Source organism: Pezoporus wallicus, unplaced genomic scaffold (genome assembly GCF_028554395.1).
Source record: "Pezoporus wallicus isolate ANWC-B61680 ecotype Strahan unplaced genomic scaffold, APGP_CSIRO_Pwel_v1 scaffold_7107, whole genome shotgun sequence".
In the NCBI taxonomy this organism is placed as follows: domain Eukaryota; kingdom Metazoa; phylum Chordata; class Aves; order Psittaciformes; family Psittacidae; genus Pezoporus; species Pezoporus wallicus.
This window is the reverse complement of record NW_026642114.1, coordinates 4,233,812-4,260,469: the sequence shown is the minus strand read 5'-3', so window position 1 is coordinate 4,260,469 and position 26,658 is coordinate 4,233,812. Positions and strand designations below refer to the sequence as shown.

The following is a 26,658-nucleotide window of genomic DNA, read 5'->3' as shown; positions in this document are numbered from 1 at the left end:
AGCTAAATATAGCCCCACCAACAGACGTGTCACAGTGCTCTCTCCAAACATAAAGGCAGCAAAAGGGGACGCCCAGCTCCCCACTGGGGTGATGTGGGATAGGTGGCAAAGCCACTGGCCATGGCAGGAGGCTTTGCTGGGAGAATGCTAGCTGCAAACATGAGATACACAAGCAGGGGATTTGCTTAGAGACAAACTCCTGGTTCAGTGTGAAAAAATTAACTATGAAATGACCCAGCTTTCCAGTAAAATCATGTTTGCTTCCCTAATGCTCATACAATGTGACTTAAAAGCACTAGGTTTTTTTCCCAGGACTGACATCTGTGGTAAAATATGACACTTATGCTGAGTTAGACTTTTCGTTTGCCAGCCCTAACGCAGGGAAGTAACATTGCATCCAAGAGGGTTTCTCTGGCTTCACACAGTAAATGGTAGTTGATGCTGGTGGCTAGGAGCACAACAAGATTTGCCAGGGCTGGGATGCTGCTACATCCAGGTTTGCTTACCAGGAAAACAAGACACATGCACAATTGGGCTGCTTTTCTATAGGCTGAGAATTTCACCATTCTTGGAGATGTTTGGCATTTCCCACCCCAATAAAACCTTGATTACAGTTGTATGTTTGCCATATTCTGATTCTGGGGACTACTTCCCCAAAGGCACAGAAGTGGAGGAGGGTGGACATTCTGTGACCTCCCAGAGATCCTGGTGCTGGAGCTGAGGCTGGGGATCCCCATGATTGCTGGCTGTCAACTGTGGTGGTTGAGACCAGTATCACAGCAAAAGAGGGAATTTGGGTCTGTTATAGGAAGTTTTAGGATTACAAAGTCTGCCACTAGAAGATCGCAGAATTCAGGCTGCCTGTGCATTCTTGATCATGGAATCATAGAATCATAGAATAGTTAGGGTTGGAAAGGACCTTAAGATCATCCAGTTCCATCCCCATCTTATTCGGAGCTTGATCTTGTGGATAAGTGTTGGAACAGCCTTTTATTATAGGTTTCAATGCTACTTTTTTCCATTCAGTAAATGGGGAGTTACTGAGTTGTCCTTCTTATCTTTCTCATTGGTATATTACTTTATATGTTATTAATCAAAGAGCATCCAGATGCAGCACTGAATACAGAAGTCCTGCCTTTGGGGTGTTTCACCATCATATCAAAATAATGCACCAACATTAGTGAGCCATAAGATTTGTAATCCTATATAATTAGATGAGAAAATTAGGCAAGGGTGAATCTGCTCTCTTTTGCTGCTAGAGATCTGAGGAACAGAGATTAAGACCGTGTCTATTCATTTCGAATGCTCAGTTTCAGATAACAAGAGCTTAACTTTTTAATTTAATTCAATTTAATTTGTCACACCTAGCAATTAGACTGTACATCACTGGCTCAACCAGCTGTGGAAGCAACAGCTAAACCACAAACTCTCCACACCTTGAGGTAAACCTCATTTTAGGGGCCTGAACTAGGATCTAAAGAGAAGGGACCTGTTCCCATCTCGTATGTGCTCCCACCGCTTTGGGTGGTTCTTCTCCTGAAGACTCGAGCCCTTAAGTCCACCTTGAAATAAATACATCACAATGATAAAGCTCCCCCCCCCCCTTTTTTTTTTCCATGTCAGCCACAAAATGTGCATTAAGCAATGTTAAAGATAGCTACAAGTCAAGGTCTCCTGGCTGGTGCTTGGTGCTTCTGGGATGTGGAGTTGGGCTCTGGCGGAGCACTGGCTCTCATAGCACTTTGCACCTCAGCCCAGGAAACTGGAAAAAGCATCTTTTTTTTTTTTCTTTTCCATAGGATTGTGTTTCTGCCACCATATTGAAATCTCACTGAGTTTTTAAACACCTTTCCAGCTCTGGTGGTTTTCTCTTGGATTTTCTGTGCCCTTCTCAGATGCTGGCTGCTCTAGTATTTCTGTGCACAGTTTTGCTTGGGTCTGTTATTGCTTCTTGTCTAAAAGACACCCTGTCCACACCAAATCACCTTGTAAGGGCCTAGTGACTAAATGCTACTTTTTTCACCTTTTCCTTCCATTAAAGCTGCCCATTGTAATGACTGCACGAGGGCATAGGACACAGACAACACAAAAGGCATGTGCAGAGAAACATTTTGCGGTAAGCTGAAGCAGAAGTAAAACAAAATATCCCAAACCCAGGCTCCATCCAAATAAGCTGTAACTTCAGGCATCTCTGATTGGATTCAGCTTCTGAGCCTTGGACTCACCTCTATTGGTGATGGTGCATTGCTTTGATACGCGTCTTTATACATCTATATATGTATATATAAATCCTGTTCTTTAATACCTCCTACAGCACCAAGCTGTTTCTCTTTTCCCAGAGTCCCCAGATGGTGCTGAAATCTTCAGAGCTTTGGGGGTTTATTTGTTTGTTTATTTTTAGATAACCTCCCACACTTGAACCCTAATCAGGATGGCTCAGCCTTTCCATTTACCAAACAATCTTACTTTTAGTTCGTCTTTTGTCCTTGCTGCCAGCCCCCTTCCCAGGCAGGTCTGCAATGAATTGTTAAGGTTTATTATTAGTGATAGTGCTGAAGTTAATTTTCTAACTGTCTGCTGTTCTTCCCATTCCCAAAATAGTTTGCAGTTTCCTCTGTGCTGCAATTTCAGTTATTTATTTACTTCCACACTGGATCAAGACTGAGTTTTCTGAGGAGCCTTAGTTATCAAAAAATAAAAGATGAGAGCCACTGACCTCATGCTGCTGGAAGAGTAATGCATAAATACAGAGATACCTCATTCTTTTGAGGCTCCTTTCTTTTTTGCTTGTTTGTTTGCTTATTTTCTTAAAAAAAAAAACAAAAAAAAAAACCAAGCAAACAAACTTCCCCCTCTCCCAATTCCTTGTTGTTGAATATCATTTGGGGTCTGTAGAAATTAATTGATCCCACCTCTGTGCTTGGGGTGAGCTGGGATGGGTTTGACTTCCAACCCTGACCCCAGCTGCTTTGCAGTTCTTCCAAGTGCTGCTGAGAAGAAGTTTTCCTCAAAACTTCCTTTTAGCCCAGATGCCCTTTGGGCTTGCAATGGGTCTTCCTTTTTCTTACTGAGTCATTAAAAACAGGTAGGAAGTCACAACTCCTCATCCTTTAGTATTCTGATTTGTCTTGATGAAGCTACATTCCCAATTTTTTCTCATGTCACATTACAGGTTTTATAATGCTTTCAAATACATCAGCTCCTTTGCGACATAGCAATGATCATATGTAACAATAAACAACTGTGTTGCATGTCACCCCCCAGATTTTCTCAAAGGTTGTTTCTGCAGAGGCAACTTAATAACCAGTTCCTCCTGTTAGCCTTGTTTCTTGCGCAATTTTTGGCTTGCAAGCTGACCTTCAGTTTATACTGGTCCAACTTTAATTTTACTCTTGCTGATGACGCTAATTTGAGGGGAAACTAGCCACCTACTAGCCACCTGATTTTTGCTCACCATTTGCAATGCTCAGGGTTCACAGTCTAAACCGTGGCATCATGCTGATGAGAATGATGAATGATGGTGGGATGTCTGTCCCACTGTGATGTCTCCAAGGATGAAAACCAGAATTTCAAGGCTGCCTCAGTGCTCGGGCTGTACCTCTTTGCGGCCCCAGTGCTGAGAGGACCCTTGCTGTGGGCTGGGTGACGCTGGGTGACTGAGGACAGCCCAGGTGTGCCTCAGACTGTCCAGCAAGGTCATGCCATCTCCATCCTTGAGAGTTTTCCAGACCCAACTGGTTCAAGCCCTAAGCAACCTGTTCTGACCCCAGAGATGACCAGCTTTGAGCAGGAGGTTGGGCAGGGTCCTCCTGGGGTCCCCTGCAGCATGAATGGTTGTATTAAGCTAGGTCTAGTACCTGGGCAATCTGACAGGTGACAGAACTCAAACCCATCATACTGAAAGAATTCAGAGGAATTTTTATTTTTACAGCTCGTGGGATGGCTCCTACCAAAGAGCAGCAAACCTCCCTGCAGCTTTCGGTCACACTCTCCTGTGCCAGCCGCAGCCCCCAGCTGTCCTTAGGGCTGTCTTTCTCCCAGCTGAGACTAAAAAAACTATAGTGTTAGTGAGGTTAGTTATTGTTCTTTAAGGAGCATGCATGGAGAGAGAGAGTTAGGGACTGCAGATGAAGGGGGGCAATATCAGAAAAGGATTCCATCCACTACTCTGCTCTGCTTTTCTGTTGGGTTTGTTCAAAGTTTCAGGTCTTCTCCCCAGCACATTTCCTAGGTTGCCCAAGCTGCCCTACATTAGCATCAGGATTTTCCTCTCATATTCCTAAAAAATGATTTTTTGGAATGGGAGAGAAATTTTTCTGTGCCATCAAAATTCATCTCCCTGAATCCAGCAATATAAGCTGCAAAGCCTGCACAGCACAATGCAAACACCTTTCCTTCATCCCAGTTCTCCCACTAGAGAACAAAATGACTTAACCAAAAAATAAATGTTGAAAAGGCTGATCCCTGCAGACTCACAACAAAGGCAAGAAAAATGCTAGGCTAATTATTATCTTCCTTTCCTTGCACAGGCCTTTCTGTAAGGCTGTAGCAGTTAAAGATGATGCTGGGGAACAAGCTAGGTGGGAGTTAGTCTGACTGAGGAAAATGACCGCTTTCTCTTTTGCTCTACTATTTTCTGCAGAATATAACATGTTTTTAAGCACAGCAAGTATTTCTAGTCTCTCTTAGCCACTTCTTTCATACGGTGTTCTATTATTTATGTCATCTTATATTCTTTTATATTAAATATGATCTTTTATGGCTGGATTTTTTTCCCTCTGGATGTTTATTCTGTGCTTTCAAAAGAGGCACATACAAATCTAGAAGGCAGACTGCAAGGTTCTGTGCAGGAGGTTGGCAGCTGGGATTACCATCATGCTGAGGTTAACTTCCTAACACAGTGGATACAATTTTATACCATTTAAGAGAGAATTAAATGGGAAAGAGTACAGACTGGGGCAGGTCTTGAGAAACCTGCTAGCTGTTTAGTTAGAGGCTACCACAGTATCTAGTGTATGCAGACAGCAGAGGCAAAGCAAGCTGGATGGCTGAAAGACTCTTTTGTGGTGTTTTCCTGCAACGCTTGGCAAGGCTGCCTTTGCTTCACACCCTGCCTCCCTTGCTGAGGCACTGTGGTGGAAAAATCAGCTGCAGAGGATCCAGACAGTAGGGAGGGATCTAAACACTCCGAAGTCTTGTTCTTGAGTTTTTCCAATAGATGGAGAAGTAGGCAATAAACAGTGTCCTGAACCCTCTACTAGTCAGCCTAATTAAGTCATGTAATGCTATTAAGTAGTGGGGAGGTGTAGCTGAGCCTCCAGGGAATGACAAAGTCATCTTCTCTTTTCACTCCATTATTTAAAGTCCATTGCAATGGGAAATCTTGCCCACAACCTTAGTGGTGATATTGTAAAATGGTCACATTAGACCAACTTGTGGAAAAGATGCTCACCTGTCACAAGGAAGGGGATAGCAGAGTAAGCATCTCCTGAGCTGACCCTTCTGAGGCTGGGCTGTGCTGGTCTGGCTGGGAGGGAAGATGTGGAGGGCAGGGGAGCCTCTGGTCCACAGGAGAATTCGGTACCCACTGCCTGTGGAAATCTGCAGCACAAGTAAATACCTTCAGATGCATTTAGTTTCCATTATTGCCAATGCGTCTGACTGTGAGAATACAAAATTACTACAGCAAAGTCACTTGCAGACCTCTATATTAATAAGAATAACCGAGTTATTGTGGCCTGTACTGCTCAGAGCACAGAATTTCACGTTGTCAGACAGCATCACACTGGGAAGGGACATAAACCCAGTACCCAGCAAGGACACTGTGTGTGTGTCCATGGGTCCTGGATTCCAGGCAGGAGAGTAAGGGCAACCCCAGCCTGCACAGCCTTTTGGCCATTTCTTTCAGGAGATTCAGGACTGAACCTGCTAGCATCCATGAGCGCAAGTCTGTTTTTCAGACTGAATCACCATCTCCTCAGCCTCAACCCAGGCTAGCATTTTTGTAACACCATTTCAGTGTTCAAGAAGGGAGGATGACCATCAGAGGGGATGCTGCTTACAGGGCTTTTGTCCTTTTGTTTGGAAGAACCAGGCAGCTGAGTGTGAGAGGAGTTTCCCAGAGAGGAAGGCTCCTTCTGGTAGTCTGTAAGCGCCCTCTGCTGCAAATGCATCCATCTGGCTTCAGCCAGCTCTGCCCTGCAGATTTATCCAGCAAATATTCATGACACATGTTAATGTGTGTGCTCTGGCTGTTGGAAAGAGTGACAGTCACCCTGCACTATGAAGGCAGCACTCTCCAACACAGAGAGCCGCCTCTGCAGGTTGGACATTAGCACAGCACTCGTGAGACCTTGCTTCAGATTGTAGTAAGTTTTGGTTGTAAATGGAATTTGGTCTGGTGGAATTAATCTACCTGGATTAGGCCAGAGAAAGGCATAGATGGCTCTTTGGAGAGCATCTAGGCACCCCAGCAGAATTCAGGGTGGTAGAAGGAAGGTTGGAAGGAAAGGGAAGCTTCCAGATAGCCTGAAGAGATAAATTTGAGAGTGATTAATGGATGGGGTGCTATGTATGAAACACTGGCCAGGAGAGCAGCAATAGTAAAATAGTAAAAACAATAATAAAAAAATCACTGGCAAGATGACCCGAGCAGTGAGGAAAAGAGGGGAGGAGGGAAGAGCCATGAAAAACATGAGCAGAGCAATTCAGGTTTGGCAAACTGATCTTGATGGCCAGACGAGAAACACTGGGAGAAGCTTGTAGCTAGGTGGGGATGCAAAGAATGATTGATGAGATGATAAACCATCAGGGCAATAAATTATATCAGGTGCTGAGAACACAACACACAGCATGTAGCTAATCATGAGTTGGAGCACTCATTAATTCACCCCAGCAAATGGGCTGTCAGTCAGGTTTGCTGAAGGTAAGTGGCTGAGTCTGGGGTTTCTCAGGCACACCATGCCATCAAAGTGGCAGTATCTGAGAAATGAGGGAAAGAAAATGGAAAAGTGATTGACTCCCTGGGATACTCTGAAATATGAGGCGCAGCTGCAGCTATTCTGGTCAAGTTAGGAAACCCTGGTTGCTCATAATTATCTTCATTTCTGCATAGGGGTTACTTGCCAGCGTGGTGATTTGCTGTTGGTTGAAATAATGTGGAATCCTGTGCAGTCCTGGTCAGTGTTTCTTTGCCTGCTGGGTATCTGCTGAAGCTGGGGCTGCTGAGGCAGGATCTGCACCAGGGAGATACCAAATTCCTCCCAGTCCTGCAAAATCAGGGAGTGCCAAGGAATGACACGGTGATACAAGAGGCAGTAAGAAAATTGCTGAAAAAGCAAACCAGGATGGAGATTTAGAAAAGCACACGTCTCTTAATGGGAGGGATGGAGAGTGCTGAAGTGATCAACAACAGCTTCAGCCTTGCAAAGTGTGATTTACTGACAGGATGATTAAAATTAAAGTACCAGGAATAACAAAAGTAGAGGTGAAAGGCTGTTCAGTTTGGGAATGTTCAGTTAGTACAGCCCAAATTTATCTCAATTTATTTGCTTTGGCTAATAACTTAAGGAAGTTTTAAACTATTGGGTTATAGTGGAGGACTGAAACATCCCTGGAGGACTAGAGGAGATTAACAGTAAGCTCATTTATACAAGGCAGGATTTACAGGCTAGCTGATGGAGTTTATATTCCTGAAAACTACTGGGCCAACCTATTAAACATCTAATTCCTATGGACCTGCAATACTAGTAGGGTGATTAATAAATTCATATGGACTCCTCATTAGAAAAAAAAAAAAAAAAATTGTTTAAATTAAACAAAAAAGCTTTGTTGGTTTTCTGTCCCAGAAAAAAAAAAGAAAGATTATGATCACTTGATGATCTTAAGGTCCTTTCCAACCCTAACTATTCTATGATTCTATGACTTTAGTACTGTTACTGATATTGCAATGTTGTGTCTAAGATCCCATGGAAAATTTTGCCCAGCTTGAGCATGGGCTACAAGAGGAGACCATGTCTTTGTTCTAGTGACTTCTGAAAACCAGAACGGTTTTGTAGGGATGCTGAGGGCCATTTTGTAGAGGACAGGTTCCTGCTTAGGGTGGGGCTTCCAAGCAACACACTTCATCTGGCCACTGCTTGCTGGGCAACTGTTACCTGCAACCACATTGCCGTCACGCAGGCATGCCCTGTGAAGCAGGAGCAGACCATGAGCCAAGGCTCTGGCATCCTTTACTTGTCCAGCTGCTGCACGCTGAGCTTACACACAGCACATGCACAGCCACAGAGGTGCAGGTGACTCCAACGGGAGGAGCCTGCTGCCCAAACACACACACGTGTTTCTGGTTATGCATCATGGAGAAAGGGAAGGTTGTGGTAGTTGCTTGCTTTCAGCAACTGTCTGCTGCAGTGCATGTTTCTTGGCTACTTCTTGCAACCACAGCTCCTCTTTATGAATGTAACAAGGCTTCCTCCTTCCTGGTGTTTTTTCACATAAAATGTTCTCTGTGCATTGCAAACAGTCAGGCTGAATACAGGACAGTTTGGGTATCTGAGTGAGTTTGGCACTACAGTGCCAGTAATGCTTCAAGGTAACAATAGTTTGTATAAACCAAAGGGGATGCTCACTTACATAACTGTGCATCAAGTCTCACCATCAAATCCATGCAAAAACATCATTTTGTTTTTCTATCATTCTTTACTTAGTGGGGAAGCTTTAATGCAAATATCTCTCCAAAGAGAGAAGACTTTAAACAATAACTTCTCAGAAAATGATACTCTTAAAATTTTAAAATATACCTTCTGTTGGTCAAGGGTGATCAGTAAAACAAATCAAGCTGTGCTTGGCAAATAAATCTTGAAACAAGAAACCTTAAAGATGGCAAGATGTAGCCTGTAAAATCTTCTGGCCTGAAATAAAAAGATGAATTTGCAAAGGTGTCAAGGCCAGATGTTATGGCTCATGTTTCCACAGATGTCTCACAAAGACTTAAAGCAGAGTAACGTTTGAATACTTTAGGCACAGCACCAAGATACTATGGACTTAGAAATGTTAATGTGCTACTGCTATGAAGTGATACACTACTAAGGGAAGTCTCTTCCCATCTTTATTCAGTGCTTGTAACGAGAGGCTTTGGTCTGTGTGCTGTTGACTTGACACAGAGAAATACTGCAGTGGAATGTAAAGGAACAGCACAGCTGGCTCTGAATTTATTTAACATCCCCTTGTTTACATTGCAATACATATGGGACAAACTGTGCAATGATATTATTTATTATTCTTCCTTTTTTTTTTTCCCTCAGAAATGAAGAGCCACCACTATCTAAGGAGTCTGGAAAAAGGCCTATATAATCATTTCTCAGCACGTGGCAGAAATCAAAGCCTCCAGAAACAGATTTTCCAAGTCAGGTTCTGAAGACTGGGTAAGCAGTTTTCAATATACAGAAAAGGAGGCTTAAGATATGGTCTTCCTTCTGTGTACAGAAATACTAAAATTAAGGATAAAGTCAAGCATCAGTCATGCAGCAAACTGCAAAATAGCAGTATTTCCCGAAAATGCAAAAGAACTTCCTTTTGGGGTTAAGCATGTGTGGCTTAAGTATAAATTCTGCAACATGTAGCATTTGTTACACACCTCTTCACACAAAACCAGCTCTTTTACAGCACATACTCACACCCATGCTAAAGTATTTAACAGCTTATAACAAGGACAATTTACCTGGTGGTATGCAGACTAGCAAAGCGTAAAATTTACTTTATGGAATAAACAGTAGAGTACATGGAATATTGAGGGTAAGGTCAAACACAGCATGTCAGGAGTACACAGGTACCTTTTTAAGGCAGCATGGCACTGGACCAAAAAAAATTAAGATTTTCCTCCATGAGGGGAGTAAGACTGAATTTTTCTTTGCCTTTCTCCATGACTGAAGCCCACAGACCTGTTGTCTCCTCTTGCTGTACGGGAAAAAAGCAACCATTTTGTTTCTGCCTGCATCAGAACACACACAGCCTCACATATGGCTTGCCCAGTTACTCTAACAGATCAGGGTACACGTCCATACAGTTACAACCCATCCAAGCTCAGACTATGCAGGATCAAGTTAACAGCTGAGAACAAAATCTGCCAGAAGCAAACCTCTCTGAGCTGGTATTAGCTGCTGGAACTCTCACCTCAGTGAACTACAGCTCATATACGAGGAGATAGTTGTAAGAAACAGTACTGTCATAATGTACAACAGTAAGAAATGCTACCAATAAAAAGATGAAAATGAATAGCACTGGTGCAAGGGACAGTATCAGGGAGTTGCTCACATGCTGAGTAGCTTCCTGGATTAGTGAGGCTGCGATAGGCTTAGCAAAGCACCTGGGCATGCACAACAGCCTATTCCTCATAGATCAATGTTTCCCGTCAGCATGGTTCTCCCCCGCAGGAAACAGTGCTAATGGTGAAGCTTGTAAAAATGCTTTCCTCTTTGCCCATAGGTGCCATGCAGAGGTCTGGATAACAGTGTACCCTTCTCCTCCAAGTTTGTTGCCAAAGGTGGGAGGGATGGGTGCGTGCTGCAAGCCCAGGAACATCCTAAGAGGGCTGAAGTCTGAACAAGTCAGAAAAGCAGTTGCCTTCCTTGCCCCAGCCTGCAAGCACTCAGAGGATCAGTGTCCAAGAACAGTGCCTAACATCACACAGGGTGCAAGGGCCTTCCTGCCCTTGACTTTCACTCTGTACCATTCTGCCTCCCAGTGTTTTTGACCAAATTAGGTTCAAACTCTGCAACCATAAGAACATCCTCTCCAGCCACAGGGATAGTTAAGCTTAAATAGTCTTTCATTCCCACCTTGGATTTCTGGATTCTCTCCCGCTCTTGCACTTCAAATTTTGAATGCGTGGTCCTTGGCCACACAAATGTCATACAGACATTTTTGTACTCAAGAAGCTGCTTCTGGGATACTATTTGATTGCCAAAGAACTCTTAAGTTTAACCTGAAGACTTCTGTGAAAGACATGGAAAAACCCTGTAGAAGAAACTTCAAGTTGGTTTTTTACCTATTAACTTACTCCTAGCTGAAGCACCTCTTGGGTAGCCAGTTTAATGTGCACCAGCTATGTCTAAGAAAAAAATAATTAAGAAAAAAAAAAAAAGGAAATCCTAGAAATTACAATGGGTTCAGAAACCTGCTGCTACATGAAGCAGGGAACTAGTGTTCCCACATAGCGCAGACGATGACATACTTTGGCAACAGATAAAAACAAGCCCCATTGTCATGCTCCTCTTCAGAGACGTTTAAGCACTAACATCACAGTGAAGCACTAAAAGCATACTGAAGCTATTTCAGACAGGAAATCCCAGAGGAGGACAGGTCATCATTTAGGCAACTTCATCACACTGGGATGTAAACACAGTGCGCTTTTGGTTCTTAGACAATTGTCCAACACTGTATGTGAAACAGGCGCTTAATGGTGCTTCTGGATCATGACCTTTATCATGGTGTGCATCCAGCTACATAGGTAACACTACCCTGGATCACCACTTCGAGGTGTGGTTGATCTAGTCATAACCTACCACCATGTGAAGGGCTGGCCTCTGCTCACAGGTACTTCAGGCAGATCCAGGGACCCCTCTTTTACTAGCCTATGCTTTATTCTAGTAGCCTCTCTTATTGCTATATATTTTCCCTTTGCAGAGGAAGTTTTAAAATAAGGTATTTCTGTGGAAAAGTCTTTTCTCCAAAAGCAAAGAAAGTAAGTGTTCAGAAATGTAAGCTGGGAGGTAGGCATGAGTGCTTCTGACAGTGTTAAGACAAAGACAATATGTAAACTACAATGCCCTTAACTTGGTATCAGTACTTTCACCAGAAACCCCTTAAGATTTATGTTTAACAAATATTTACAATATGGGTAAGGATGTGTTTATTCTGTTATGCACCTGACCAGATACAAAGAAGAGACTAGCTTTGGAAACATCTCACAATTATATTTATTAGTCACAAAGCGCGACTCATTTCATACTTTAAATGGCATTTCATTACAGTACAGCTGCACAAGCCTCTGTTCTCCCTGAAAAGATGCTTGATATGCAGAAGGCAGACTTTAGCACACAACTTATTTACATAAGTTCCTGGATTTGTTTATGTTTGAGGACAGTAGCTCAAGAAAAGTGTTTGTCTTAATCACTTCAAAAGCTTTCTTTTCTTTCTGCACTGTTTATTGTCCGTATCTTCAGTATAGTCAGGAGGATCTGGTAGTACAAAGCCATCAGTCATTTTATAATAGACTGCTGTGGAATCTGATTCAACTATGGCCAAAGTAACTGACAGCGGGGTGTCAGGATCATCCTGTGGGAGTGATGCTTTCTTCATGATCTCTCTCATCCTAGAAGAAGAAACAATCCGTTAGAAAGGAGCCCACAACCACCCAAGGAAGGCACAACAGTAGAAGTGCACTACTGCTATTTTTATTCAGCTTGGGTTTATTCTGCAAATTTGTCTTCACAAAAGAAAGTATAATATCTATTCTAACAAAAATCCAAAGTTGTATAATCAAGCAACAAAATCAAATTACAAATAATCTTATAAAAATGTACTCAGTTACATACATCTCTGCTGGAAATAACACATGCTTCTAAGCTTTGCTTAGCTATACTATTGTGCACATGCATCAACCATCCTTCAACTACCACAATCAAAGCAGGACAATCATTAATGGCCTTGTTTTCATTAGATTAAAAAAAAAAAAAAGTTAAAAAAAAATCTAGTTGACTAACACATGGTGTTCAGTTAGAGGACAAAATAATTAAGACTTGTTCTATTTGCAGAAGTAAGTCTTCCAGTCTGTGCCACACTTCTGTGCCAGATTGTGGAAGACCCAGGAACTGAAGCCAGGTTTCTCTACTTCCCTGTCTAGACTAGAAGCCACAAGACTTCTTCAAAACAGTCACATAAATAATGTCATCCTTAAAAATTCAAGACAAAGTTAAGCATTTTTCCTGTTCAGCTTATTTTAAGAATAACATGTCAGTTACTTTTCAGTACAGAGCTGAGAACAACACTTCTTCCCAGAGTCTACTGTTTGAGCAAGTACTGCAGGAGCACAGTGTCCTGAGGCAGAACAGTAACACTCGCCATCACAAGCATTTCCACAGGGAGCTTTCTCCTTGCGCTCAAGATCAGGTGCAAGAGGGCTCATCTGATATTGCCAGGACAGTTTACAGTCTGCGGAGAGGTCAGCTATGCAGTGTGTGTGGGAAAATTAAAACAGAAATCTCCACTCACTTCACACCCCTAAGATCTCACTCACCATAAAACATGCATTTCTGAAGCTGGGCACTGTAGCTGAAAATAAGGCTCTTTCTAAATGCACCAGCTTTCAAACTTTAATCATTATCTTCCTTTGAAACTTCTCTGATCCCTTAATAAAAGCCAAATGAAAAGTGGCAGAGAATAATCAGCAACCTGGAAAGACTATGCTATTAAGCCCATGACGCCCTTAAGTATCCATCTGTGTTCTGAACTGTTCGTAATTCAGCTTGGCTAAATTCAGAAGTGCCTTTTCTTTTGCTTTCACCACTGGCCCATATATAATGCAAGCAAGGCAATACAACATAATTAGTTATTTCATGCAACAGATACTAAGGCTGTGAAAAGCCATACTCTGGTTCTCCAACCATGAGCACATTCATAACAAGACAACAAAAGATACTGTATTGGCCACCAACAGAAAAGAGACACCTGCAAGAGACTCATACTGCTACTGGCAGAGACTCTGAGGAAAGAACTATACATGGCTTTTATGAAGCAGCAGATATTAACATCTGTCCTGGGAATGCAAATTAGAACTGACAATAAAAAGCCAAATAGAAGGGCACAACTACCCAGGAGAGATTGAGACCCAGAGAAACCAAACTTATTTTAAATGTGGACAGTCCTGTATCTGGAAGCAGACTCGGTCAGAGGCCTTTATTCACCTGTTAGCCAGGGCAGAAGCTCCTTCCTATTTTCTTTAGTAACTGTCACCATTTCTCCTCCTAGTATATCAGTGGGATAGATGTTACAGTGAGGTCTTAGTTCTAGATTTCCTACCACCCATAATTTCTTCTTATACTGCCAAGCACAGATATCTGAACCTTTATTTCCCCCCATTATGCATTCAGACTTAGAAGATACACCATGATCCCAAAACTGGCCACATCCTGACAACTGACATTTCTTCACATGCTTAACTTACTTTTCAGGATACTGAGTTTCAGGGTTTATATAAAGAGCACAGAGACTTAGGCCATTGCCTCAGGATGATCTTCTAACACTACTATCTACAGAGCCCAATGCTTTTCACTGCACAATTGGAATCAGCCTCTATTGACATAAAGAATTAGAACTGTAAATGCAAATTTCTCCTCTTGCTACTTTTCTCAATACAGGCAGCCCCAAAACAAGAGCTCTCATTCATGCATACCACAACTAGCCATAATGCAGTGCTGAACATCTGCAGATTAGTGAGAGGGTATCTTTCAAAATAACAAGCTTCAGAATTCAGGAAGTCTGTATCAGATGCCTGTGTTTCCTCTCCTTCCCTGAAGGCATCACTGTTAGTCTCTGCATCCAGCATGTTCAGTTTCTCTGCAGCAGCAGCAATTTCAAAGAAGAAGTCAGAGAACATCTGGGTTTGTGCCAATTTCACTGCACTTGCTACCTGCCACAAACAAAAAGATGAAATATTACAGGAAATGTATAGTTCTTTTAATCCTTTTGACTATCTATCACTGTCTATGGAGGGGGGGAAGTAGTAAGAAGTGTTCTTGGCCCACTGAAATTCAAAGGAATACAAAGAGAAATGGCTTTATACTGAAAAAGGGTAGATTTAGATTAGATATTAGGAAGATATTCTGTACTGTGAGGCTGGTTAGGCACTGGCAAAGGTTACCCAGAGAAGTTATGGCTGCCCTGTCCCTGGCAGTATTCAAGGCCAGGCTGGATGGGACTTCGAGCAACCTGGTCTAGTGGAAGGTGTCCATCCAAGAGAGGAATTTTCCATCTCTCACTATCTTCTTTTATTCATAAAAGACTTTTGTACAAGTACCTAGGCCTTCAACACACATCAGAAATCCGTACCGTCTTTCCTACTGATCCACTCCTAACAAAATAACATCTCATTCCAGAGAAAGAAACAGGTATATGACTGGTGAACTTCAGCCGTAGCTTGAGGTTTTAACTTGTATCCAAAAAGTAAAAAAAAAAAAAATAAAAATAAAAAACCAAAAACAAAAAACCAAGAGTATTTCAGTGGTTTGTCCCATGCAAGCACCTCTGAGAAGCAGCAATAAAACTGAATGCTCAGAGATGTTTTATAGTGGTTACATAGAGCTTCATTAAACTGAAATGGAACTACTGCCTTCCATACCAAAAAAGCCAACAGCTTTCAATCTGCCCTTTATACTTGGATGAATAATTCATTGCAGGCTTGGCCCGCCCAAACAGCTCCCTCTCCTCCATACAAGGCAGGGCTGGAGAGTTAGCACAAGTTGGTCTCTGTACCACTACACAGAGATCATTACTCTGTGCATCAGTGTGCACCACTGTACCTGACTTTTTTGAATAAGCCTCATGACAACAGAACCAAGGTAGAAGAAACCTCCCATAAAGCACAATACCTTGAATTTAGCCAACAGTATTAAACCAGCACAGCATGGCTCGCCACTATTCCGGACCTAGTGGCAGGGCAGGCAACAATATTAGCTTAGTGTCTTGAGATACATTGTATCATGTGGTATCATTGAGATACAATGTATCATGTGGTGGTGGGAGAAAGTCTTTTCTTTGCTGTCTACACTACGTGCCTCATTGGTCGGGAAAAGGAACTGAAACCCCAGGGAACATAATTTTTTTTTTCATGGAAACTGAAGAACAAAACAAAGCATGCAAAAGGGAGGAATCAGAATTCAGCAAAGCTCTACAAGACACACCAGCTGTACGTTGTTCAATCATAACACTGCATAACCAACTCAGCTGTATGAGCCACAACAATCACTTTTAAACTATTAATGAAGAGTTTGCATTTAAAACCAATTAATTGCATTTGCAATGTGTGATTTGCTGTATGAGTAAACTCAAGTGATGCTTATAGCAGAAGAGTTACTGACAAAACTGTGAAGATGATGCATGGCACACTTGCAGTGCATTTAAAGTAACAGTACTTCTTACAAGCAAAACCACTTCAGATTAGAGGAAGATCTGTTTCACAAACTACAAATTTAAAAGAGGATAAATCACTTCTGGTCCTCAGATTTGCTTCTAAGAATGTTTCTCAGCTTTAAAATTGAAGCATTTATGTATTCCTTTTCTAAAATTACCATTTTAATGAAATAACCCTTTCCTTCTTAGCCTAAACCAAACTTTGCAGTCTCCATAACCTCATGCAACTGACTTTATCCTTCATTTCCAGCAATTCTGTACTAAATAGAAACAGGGCAGTGACACAGCATTTAATCTGATGTGTTATTAGTAGCATTTTGCTTGGACAATGTTATTTGTCTAGGACAGACAACACATAACTCCATCAGATCCAGCATCTAAGTCCCTGGTTCTTGGAAGGGTCCCTGGAAAGCCACAAGGCTTTCGACACTATCTAGAAAATCCAGCTGTCAACACTGTTCTCCTACACTTGCTGAGCTTCGTTTATGCAAGTCACTGCTGCTAGCTCTGAAGCAGGACTAACTGCTCCCTCCGATTTGAGGAGCTACAACTCTGGAATGTACTGACAGTTGGGTACCTGGTGTGTACTAAAGTGTCATCTGCAACAGTTAGCAGCAAAGATGTCTCAGCCAATGGACTGACAAACTCCTCCCCAAGTATGAATCACTTCTAAATTCAAAGGCATACAAACACAAGGTTCTCCAAACCTTAGCCAGCTGTGTGTGGTTGTCAGTGATCCAAGATAAACAGAAGTTGCATCTTATTCTCCAGGTCTTTATTTACAGAAGATTCAGCAATCTTCTTTCTAAGAGCACGCATGCACACCATGAAGCCATTTCTCAGACTGTGTGAGACTACCATTGACACTGGTGGTCACTTTGCTCCAGACCCCATAATTTTGTGATTCAGTGCAGCTTTACACTGGCAGGGCAGGATGATCAACTTTCAGCAAGCTGTTTGTAGAAGCAGACAGTGAGCTTAGTAAGCGGAACAGCTTTTGCTTTAAGCAGTTAATTGTCATGCATAAAGTGGACATGATGAAACCTTATAATAGGCTAGGGTGCTCATCACTTGCTTAGGTGTCTTGCTGGTGATTTCTACAGCAACTTTACTATGGCCTTCTAAGGACACTATCCTCTGAGCATCAGCCAAGTAGGAATCTTCATGAGACACCTGGGAAGGCAGAGCTTGGCTGAAGTGGCTTTGAGAGGAAAACCACCCTTGCAGACCCAGGTCTTACTGGTTAAGCAAGGAAATGCTGTCCATAAATGCTGCCTTTTGCTAGCTGCTTTTGCAGTTAGGACATTTCCAGGCCTAGCAATAAGGACAGGATGTTTTCACCTTCCCAAGCCCCTTCAATGGTTTTCTTTCAACAGAAAGTGAGCTGCATTCACCCGTACTCATACCTCTTCCTCTACACCTTTAGCAAGTAACACAAAACCCTGAAGCATTGCTTTGAACAAAACAGCAAAGCACCCAAGTAGAAAAGCTTTTCTGTCTATCTATAGCTTGGGAAGTCAAATGAGAAAGTTATCATTTAAGACATCAGATACCTAACAAGCCTCCTGCTATCAATAATCACAACAAACCACTCATCACTGTCAAAACAAAGAAGCAGCAGTACTGTAATACTGCCTCCAACTCCTTCTGTAGGATGCCTTTTTAATGGCCTCCCTCTGTGCTATGCAGCTTTGAGCTAGCTACTGTCTACACCCCCTGGTTTTTGCCTACTGTTCCAGCAAAGGAGCTGAGGAGTTGATGCTGGTCTTTTCCTACAAGGACAGACCAGGCCTCTTTGCATCAGCACTAATGAAATGCCAAGCATACATATGCACATGCTTGTTTAATAACACAAGCATAATAATACAATATAAGCATATATAATCTTCTTGTCTGACACCACCTATGGTTATCGAACACATACAGGCTTTAATGGATTCAGCTGGCATTACAGCCCAGTATTCACCTTTGTTTAGTGACAATATGCTCTGTGTAGTTGGTCTGTACCCAAACCTAGTCACAAACTGTACTTTCAGTCAATGTGATACATTCACTTTTTGCTTCTCTAACACACATCCTTCCAGTAATGGATTCCATCTGCACTGGTGCCAGAAGCAGAGCAAACAGTATCACCACAGTACAAACAAGTTCAGAGGCTCCAAATGAAAAGCTCCAATGAAACAGTAAAAGATAGGACATACATGCAGTGCAATCTCTCACTGTCATTAAAAGCCAACTAGAACATATTTGCTGGCATTGATCCAATGACAGGAATCAAAGTCTCCAACCTAGGTGAAAACCTCTTACATTAAACAGGCATAGCAGCTCAGCACATAGACGCAATTTCTCAAAGATCCCATATCCTAATTTGATGCCTTCTTTTCCCACCTAAAATCTAATCCGAACTGTGAATAGCAGTGTGTCCTTTTCACACACAGTGATCTGCTTCTTGCAGAGAGGCACTCAGCATTCCATCCTGCAAGACCTCTCAGCAGCTTTCCTCTGTTGTGGAGAACACACCGTATTTCTCTTTCAGACCAAGCCCCCAGGAGCGATTGACCAATACTTGCAAATGAAACATTTTTTCAGCACATATAGTACTCAAATCCATCAATATCTAGTAAGTTATTGTCTTCCCCCTCACAAATACGCACTTAGGAAAAATATGCAACAGAATGAAGATGGAAGCCTGTTTGCAAGGGGCTCATCTGTCACTACTAAAAACCTTAAAAAAAAAAAGCAAAAACCATAGTATGTCTAAAACATCATTCCTAGAGTGCACACAAGTCTGCTAAGTGCAATTCACTAGCTACCTACTACTATGTCAGGCTGCTGCCCACACAGCAAGAGGAAACAGCAAACACTAGCAAGATCTGTAAAGCCAGCCCTGAGCACATGGTCCTAGCAAGAGCATGAACAGAGGAAACTGAAAAATGTAATACCATATGATGCAGCTGAAATAGTTGAGGTCTTCAGAGACATCCCAGGAAAGAATGGCAAATACCAGCAAAAGAAGGCAGCCATTATCAGAGAGTAAACAATACTGTGTGTTTGAGGCTGTTCTAAGGGCCAGTTAAAATATACTGTAAAATTACTCAAGTGGAATTTCTCTAGGCTGCAAACATCTGCAATATCACAAAGTCATAGCTGAGTTGTCCTCTGCTTGAGAATTACTTAGTCTTGCATATGTCAGGAAAGCAAGTATAAAAATCATAGCTCAAGGGACAGTTACACATTAAACTCTGGGTAAGTAAAAGGAATTTACAGTTGGAAGCAGCCAAATTATACTTTCAAAACAAAAAGCAGACCAAACCAAACACACCAGGCTTATCCATAGATTAAATGACTAAAAAAAAAAAAAAAAAAGATTTATTTTCAGACAGAAATTCTCCTGGACCTTTCTTCTTAAATACTTTAAAGCCCAGTAACATAAAAAAGCATTGCTAGATTTTTCCAGACTACATAAAAGCAACACAAGAATGTTCAAAACATAATCTGTGAAGGTCTTATGTTCTAACCCTGTCTCTCAAACACATACTTTTACGTCCATTGTTATCTCCTAAAGTGTATGCAACTTCTAAACAACAGGAAGTGTTTATCAGCAGGAGTCAGTTGCTGTGGGAAGCTGACATCAATTGCGTACCACTTTCAGAGAGGGAAAAGCAGAGACTGACACAGATTAGAAAACTAAAATCTCAACTTTGCATATATGCTTGCAGCACCCAAAAAAACAACACTGCTCACAGGCTGAGGTATTGCTTTCCTCTGACACTCCTTTGTCTTCTCCCCCATCCCCTTTTGACCAAGTCATCAGCAGCCTATTAAATACCTTACTGATAATGTGAACCAAACACTGACCACATCCTTACCTCTCATGGCTCAACAATACATGCACAGGTATCGGCACCATCACTTGGAGACTGTCCTGTTCTTTTTCACGCGCATGTAAACATATGAGCTGCAGTTCTGCTACTCCAACATAACTCACTTCATGCCAGTTTCTCCCTAAAAAGGTTCATCATCAGTGAGAAGGACCGGAACACAAAACACAAGCTTTAATCATTCAAATATCCAATTTGGTATTTAAGTTAACATCTAGGATTGTTTCCCTCCCTCCCCTCACAGGAGATTTCTCATGAGAGACAACTGCCCTCTGGAACCGTCAAGCTTGCCTTCTGAGACACAGTGCTGTTAAAGAAACCCAGGGGAACAGTACTCGTCTGCTTACTCTAGAGCTACACTTTTTCATGGTGAGTAGGGATCTGTCTGACAAAGCTTTGCTTCAAAAAGGCAAAAAGAAGATAAAAACCACACAGCTTTAGTCATCTGCAGCATAAAACTGCAATCCAAATTTGGACTTTATCAGTACCCTAAAACTGTGAAGGAGCAGGTGCTAAAAGCATGATTAACGATAACACACAGTTCTTCCCTTATGGTTGAAGGGATAAGTCTGAAAGTTTTTTTGCTGCAGAATTATAGGAGCCTTCTCTTGGTTATTGAGGCACTTTCTTCAGAGGTATAACAGTAACAGACACAGTGCTTTCTGGTCTGTAAAATCCCTCCCTTCCCTAACCTTGAGAACCACCAGCCTCCAAAACAAAACAAAATATTTTTATTAGGCTGGCTGCCTGCCTACACATAGTCCCTTTTCAATAAAGCCAACTTGGCAGAATTGCAGGCAGAAGTTCACATACCAAGTAACTCTGCTCCACTCCTACAAGACACCAGAACACTACACTGCATTTGTCATAATTACTGCCACCAGACTGCTAAATGATATTGTTAAAGGAATCCTTACCCTCTCCAGAAAACAGCATCATAATCAGGGCAGCATACAACACCCAGCTGCTAAAACACTGACTTAGTAACTTCGACATTAATCTACAAATGAGGACTCTATTACCAGCACAACCACTAAACTTGCAACTTCACTTTTCCATGTTCCTTTTCCTTCCCCTACTCTTCTTCTGGTTTTTTTTTTTTTTTTTCTCCATGCAGAGTGTCTTTGCCTGGAAGAGAATGGGCCCTCATCTTCTTAAAGGCTCCAGATGGGTACAGGATAGAAATCCTCAATGCCAAAATACTGTTTCTTAGGTAGCCATCACCACTAAGTTTCAAAAATAACACCAAAGACTTTGTAGGAAAGGTCCTGACAGTGGACAAACTTCAACAGCACCTAAAGGCAAAAAAAAAAAATTATTCACTGAATTACCTTCTAAGAGGTCCAAGTAAACCACAAATGCAGCATAGATTTGAGAACTGTCAGATATATCGAGAGACATCATTTCTGTGAGCTGAAACCCCAAAAAGTAATGTTGGTGAAGGAAAGCAGAAGTTATATTAAGAACGCACAGTCCAAACCCAGAATTTGTAGAGCTGTCTAAGCCACTGAAATCTGAAGCCAGCTTTAAGGAACAACAGCAATTAAAAAGCAGGACTTGTTTTCTGACAAGCTGGGTTTTTCCACATTCCTCCTATTTCGGTGCTTAAGAAAGCAAGCCAAATAAAAATAAGGAATCACAACTATTTCTGGAACAGACCTAGCTTTGTGGAGAAGGGCTATGAATTTTACCTATTTTTGCTACAGCACACCAACACAGGATGACAGCCAAATTAAACACTGTTTTCAAATGTGTTCAGTATACTAACAATTAATAGGCAGTAAAAGTTTAGGACGGTTGCGTTTTCCAGGTGCAGTTTCAGCATTTACAACCTCATTCTCTACCTCAAGTGGCATTCCCCAACAACCCCACCGGTACTCCTCACGGGCCGGGAGCCGAGACCCCTCAACAGGCTCAATACAACCAAACACGACACATTAAAATCTCCTCCTGCCATCACCTACGTGAGGTGCCCCTCAAAGCCATGGTGGAGGGAATCAGGAGCCGGGGCAACGGGCCTTAGCAGGAAAGCGGGACGCCCACCCCGCGTGACTGAGAACCCCCCACCTCCCGTCAGCGCCCGGGCAATGGAGGACCGAAGCGCTCCGCAGCCCCAGCGCGGCCCACATGCCCACCGTGGGGTGAGTCGCCATCCAGTTTCCGCCGGCCCCCTCGGCCCAGCCGCCCTCGTCCCCCGGCTCCTGCGTGCGGGCGGAGGTGCTCCCCTCGGCCGAGCCGGCCGGCAGCTCCATGCTCTCCCCGGTGCAACACAATTGGGCTCCGGACAGCGCCACGCAGCCTTGCACTCCCCGACAGCCTGCGCTGCTCCCGTTCCGCCTCCACTTTGTTCCGCTGCGTCCCCCATCCTCGGAGCCGAGAGTCTTCCTCCACGGCCAGAAGCGCTGCATTAAGCCCTATTTAAACGCTGTTTACGGCCAGACTGACACATATACCTTATCACAGTATGTCCTTTGGCAGTCCCTTTTTCTAATCACAAGGTATATTATTTTGCAAGGAGGCAATATTATTCCTTCATGTAACATTAGTGAAAGTCCCCTTGGAAAGAGAGAGAGAGAGAGAGAGAGATACCTAGAGAGAAAATGTGAAGGGAGAAGAGTAAAACAGAAACAAAAGCAAAAACATGGTATTAATGTATGGTTTCCAGAGTTTTTACAGACTGGTTAAGAGATTTATATTCAAGCTATTGTTACTCACAGCATCTTGGACTGCTTTAGTTAGAAATATCTCTGACTTCCAACATGAATATAGTTTGCAGTATCGCAGGACTGGCTTACCAGCTCCATCTGCTTGGCACCTCTTTCGATAAATTTCAAACACTGGCTTAAATGAAGTCAGCCTGTCTTTACAGCATTTTGAATAGCTTCAAGCTTGTGTCCATGAACACATCCCACCCCCCCCCCCCCCCACCCCCCCACGCACAAAAAAAAAAAAAACACCAAACCCAAAACACTGTGTGCTGTCTTTAACAGACATATACAACAGATCATATTGTAACATTAGATGAGAGACTCCAAAGCCCTTGCTTGTATGCTGCGCCTGTTCTTGATGAGGCCACCCTAATGAAAATCTGGCTCATGCTGGAAAATGCAAAACATCTACACTGATTAGAGGAAACACGAAGTATGATCTTGAGATGATCACATTGATGCAGGTCCTAGTAAAAAGTTATCAGTGTTGCCTTTACCTCATCTTCTTTATAGGCTTAATGATTATTATATAATAAAGCATCAATGAAAATTGATCTCCATGTATTGAGTACATTAATTTGGTGAGTAGTTTGTAGCCAGCACTTCAATTCTCTGGGCACAAAATAAAAATAAAACAAATAAATAAAAAAGTCTTTGAGACTTTCATGGAAGAGTGGGCAACAGTGTTTCACTTGGCTGCTGCACTCATGCTGCAAAAGAACTGCACGGATGTGAGTCGTCAGAGGTGAAGAAGCAAATGTTTGCCTCTGTTCCTGACCACTGCCTTCTACCTGACCGTTATGGCAGCCTCCATGGTCTGTGCAGTGCTACCAGCCATCTGAGCTGTTTTTCACAGACACAGTGGATGAGAATTTCCCCATTTATCATACTCGTAATTGTCCCATGAAAGACTTACTTTCCTAGCTGAAAGGTCAGCCTTCTGGAAGAGCCAAATTTCTTTTAAAAGAACCAAAATATCCTGGACTAAGATGGGCCACTGATGGATAGTTTATGAATTGTATCCCTGCTCATGGCAGGGTCTTGGAACTAGATGATCTTTAGAGTCCCTTTCAACTCAAACCATTCTATGATTTCAGCAAAGGAGATAGTCTTTTCTATAGACTCTTGTAGGTACATATATATGATATGCTTTATCAGAAAGATGGATCCTCTGTTTTCTGCTGCATGGGAATCAAGTCTAAATCACAAGAAAACTTCCCCTGAGAGAATTTGTTACCTGCCAAACAAATTCTACCAGAGAGAGTATGCCACTACCAGAGAGAGTTCTCACAACTGGACTGCTCTTGTTTGCCACGGATATTTAGAGAAGGGTGAAAAAAATGGCCTAAATTTATTTCTATGTGACATCTGCAAAAAGCTGTTTCTTCTTCAAAGCTAGAATATTTCACCACAAAGTAGTTAATTGTCCTGTCAAAGCAGGACTGAGTGTTGCCTTTAAAAAATACAGGATATAACTTTGGCCACTGATGAAGAAGTCAAAATGCATAGATTTCTTTGTATATACACATAAAGATATATGCATTTATAGATATAAGAATGACATGAATTGTAAGGATAACTGTTTACCTGAACTTTCCTAACTTTTACCCATGCTCTGTGGCTGGGAGTAAGAAATTAAGCTGAACTGTCTCCTTTCTCTTACGCATAGAGAGGCATCTCATGTTTCAGGCATCTACTGTTCTCTTTCCTGGGTAAGGCCAGATTTTTTTCTTTTGTGTACCAGTATGAAGCAGCCAGCAAAGTGAGTTGTGTGACTGAGGGGAACATTGTTTTGAAGAGAAAACTACCATTTGTAGGATGCTGCTGAAGGCATTGTCTTTGCCCCCAGCAAATTGTTACGATTCTGGTGCCGCTCACAAAACAAAAAAGAAGGGAATAGTCTGAAAAGACACGAAGGTACTTTTGATTTCACTGAAGGCATCAAGAGCTGCACAAGCTTAAAAGCATGCTCAAACTTCTGCAAACATGCTGATTGCAATAATGTGTGGATCGCACCTTTACCTTTACACTTTGCTTTGCATGTAGGAGAGAGCCATGGCTCTGCAGTCTCTGCCTCTCACATCTTCCTTTGTTTCTGGGGGGAAAGTCTCTGCTTGGCCCTGACCCTGACTTGGCCACGGTGGCTCTGGGCTACAGGGGAAAGCTGTGCCTACATTCCCTCACCTGCGAGGGGAGCACTCGGTACACAGACTGTGTTGTTGCACCTGCACCTTCAGAGGAGTCATGGCAAAGAGGTGTTACAGGAGGTGAATGTTTCTCCTAAAGCTGCCACGCAACCTCCTAAAAATTGGATTGTGACCCAGCTTGAACATCCCTGGATCCATGTGGGTGGAAAAAAACAGCTCTCAGCCTTCCACATCAAGCATAATTCAGTAGCATTACTCCCCATCCTCCAAATGCAAGTGGTCTCATGGGAGACAGTGGCATTGTGTGGATTTGGCTGGCTCCTGCAAAATCCTAATCACTTCATACAGACTACAAAGCTGCTCCTTCTAGTTGGTTAATGAATCCAAGCATAAAAGCAACATGTGGCAAATTAACCATGAAAGAAAAGCCTCATTAATGTATCATTCTATAAGGACAAATTATAAAGGTGTTGTGAAGGGCAAACTGGAGGAACATATTTTCATTAATTGTTGGGGAAGATGCTTACAAATTACAGAAGCTTCTCAAATTTTAGTGCAGATGATTTGTCCTCTGTAGATTTTTTATTGAAGTTAACTGTTTTCCTGGGAAGTTTCTTTTTGCACTAGTTTTGTGGAGAGTCATCTGGTCAGGAAACTGAGACAATATAATTTGGTGTGGGTGATAAATCATGTTCTGTAAACAAAGAACACTGCACACATGAACTATATATATGATGCTTGGGCTGCAAACAATTCACAATGAATTCAGGGATAATTGCTAAACAATTGTCTGTTTGCTAAATGTTTCCTCTGAGTCTTGCGAGCACACAGACAACAGTGCTGCCTGCTTAAAGTGAATCTTTGCAAGCTGCAGGAGCTACTTACTCACAGTAAAAACCGGATAGACTGTGATGGGGTCCTTAGAGTTAATTAGAGATTTCATTCTGAAAAGGATTTAACATGCCCAAATCCTATTAACTTCTGAAAGAGCGGAGATTACTATGCCCCTTTCAAGATCATGACCCAATAATTTTAATTGCTGTAACGTGTTTTATTTATTTTGTTGTTTAACTGCTGTCGCTCCATTCATGGGAACGTTCCTATAGTGGACAAGTCAGTGAAATACAGGGAATGTTTTAATTTCAGCAATATTCCAGCTGGAGAACTGCACCCTCCACATCCCTCCTGCAGTGTAGAATGCTGACGGTGTGTGAGCCTGTTTTGTCATCCTGGGGATATTTGCAAAATACTTTTTGACATAAAAAGTCTATCCCTAATGGGCGGGAAAGATGAGGGCGAGATCTTCACGTAAGCAGCAAACTAAGATCTCTTTGCATTAGCATCAGTGCTTGGAGGGTAGGCTATAGCAGGAACTGCCAAATGGCTCTTTCCAACCTAAAAACTCGGTTGATAAATGCAGGTTTTACAACTTTTACCGGACCGAACTTGCGCAGGTGCGTACCGGCTGGGCTTGCCTGGAGGAGAGGGGAGAAGAGGATCTTCACCCGGTCTCTCCCCCCGCGCCCCGCTTCCTACTCAGCGCCCCTGCAGCCTGCGGAGGGAGGGCCGTACGGTGCCGGGAGGGGAGCGCTGGGCTGTGCTGGCCACGAGGGCCGGGTTCAGGGGCGCGGGGCCGGGCGGGCGGGCGGGCAGGCGGCGACGCTGCTCCTCCTGTTCCTCCCCGCCGTGCTGGGCGCGCTGCAGAGGCAGTCCCGCACTGCTGGCGCGGCTCCTCGC

The 26,658-nt window shown here is 42.7% G+C and overlaps 1 protein-coding gene across 1 annotated transcript; it reads right to left on the bottom strand.

The window, feature by feature from the left end:
• Window positions 1–11,957: 11,957 nt before the first annotated feature.
• TSEN15 (tRNA splicing endonuclease subunit 15) lies at window positions 11,958–22,234 on the bottom strand. The gene is made up of 4 exons (XM_057426975.1): window positions 22,202–22,234; window positions 21,398–21,479; window positions 20,055–20,190; window positions 11,958–12,370 (listed from the first exon to the last, which is right to left on the bottom strand). Exons 1-4 carry the CDS (start codon window positions 22,217–22,219, stop codon window positions 12,169–12,171), a joined length of 438 nt encoding a protein of 145 aa, XP_057282958.1. The 5' UTR covers window positions 22,220–22,234; the 3' UTR covers window positions 11,958–12,168.
• Window positions 22,235–26,658: the final 4,424 nt, after the last annotated feature.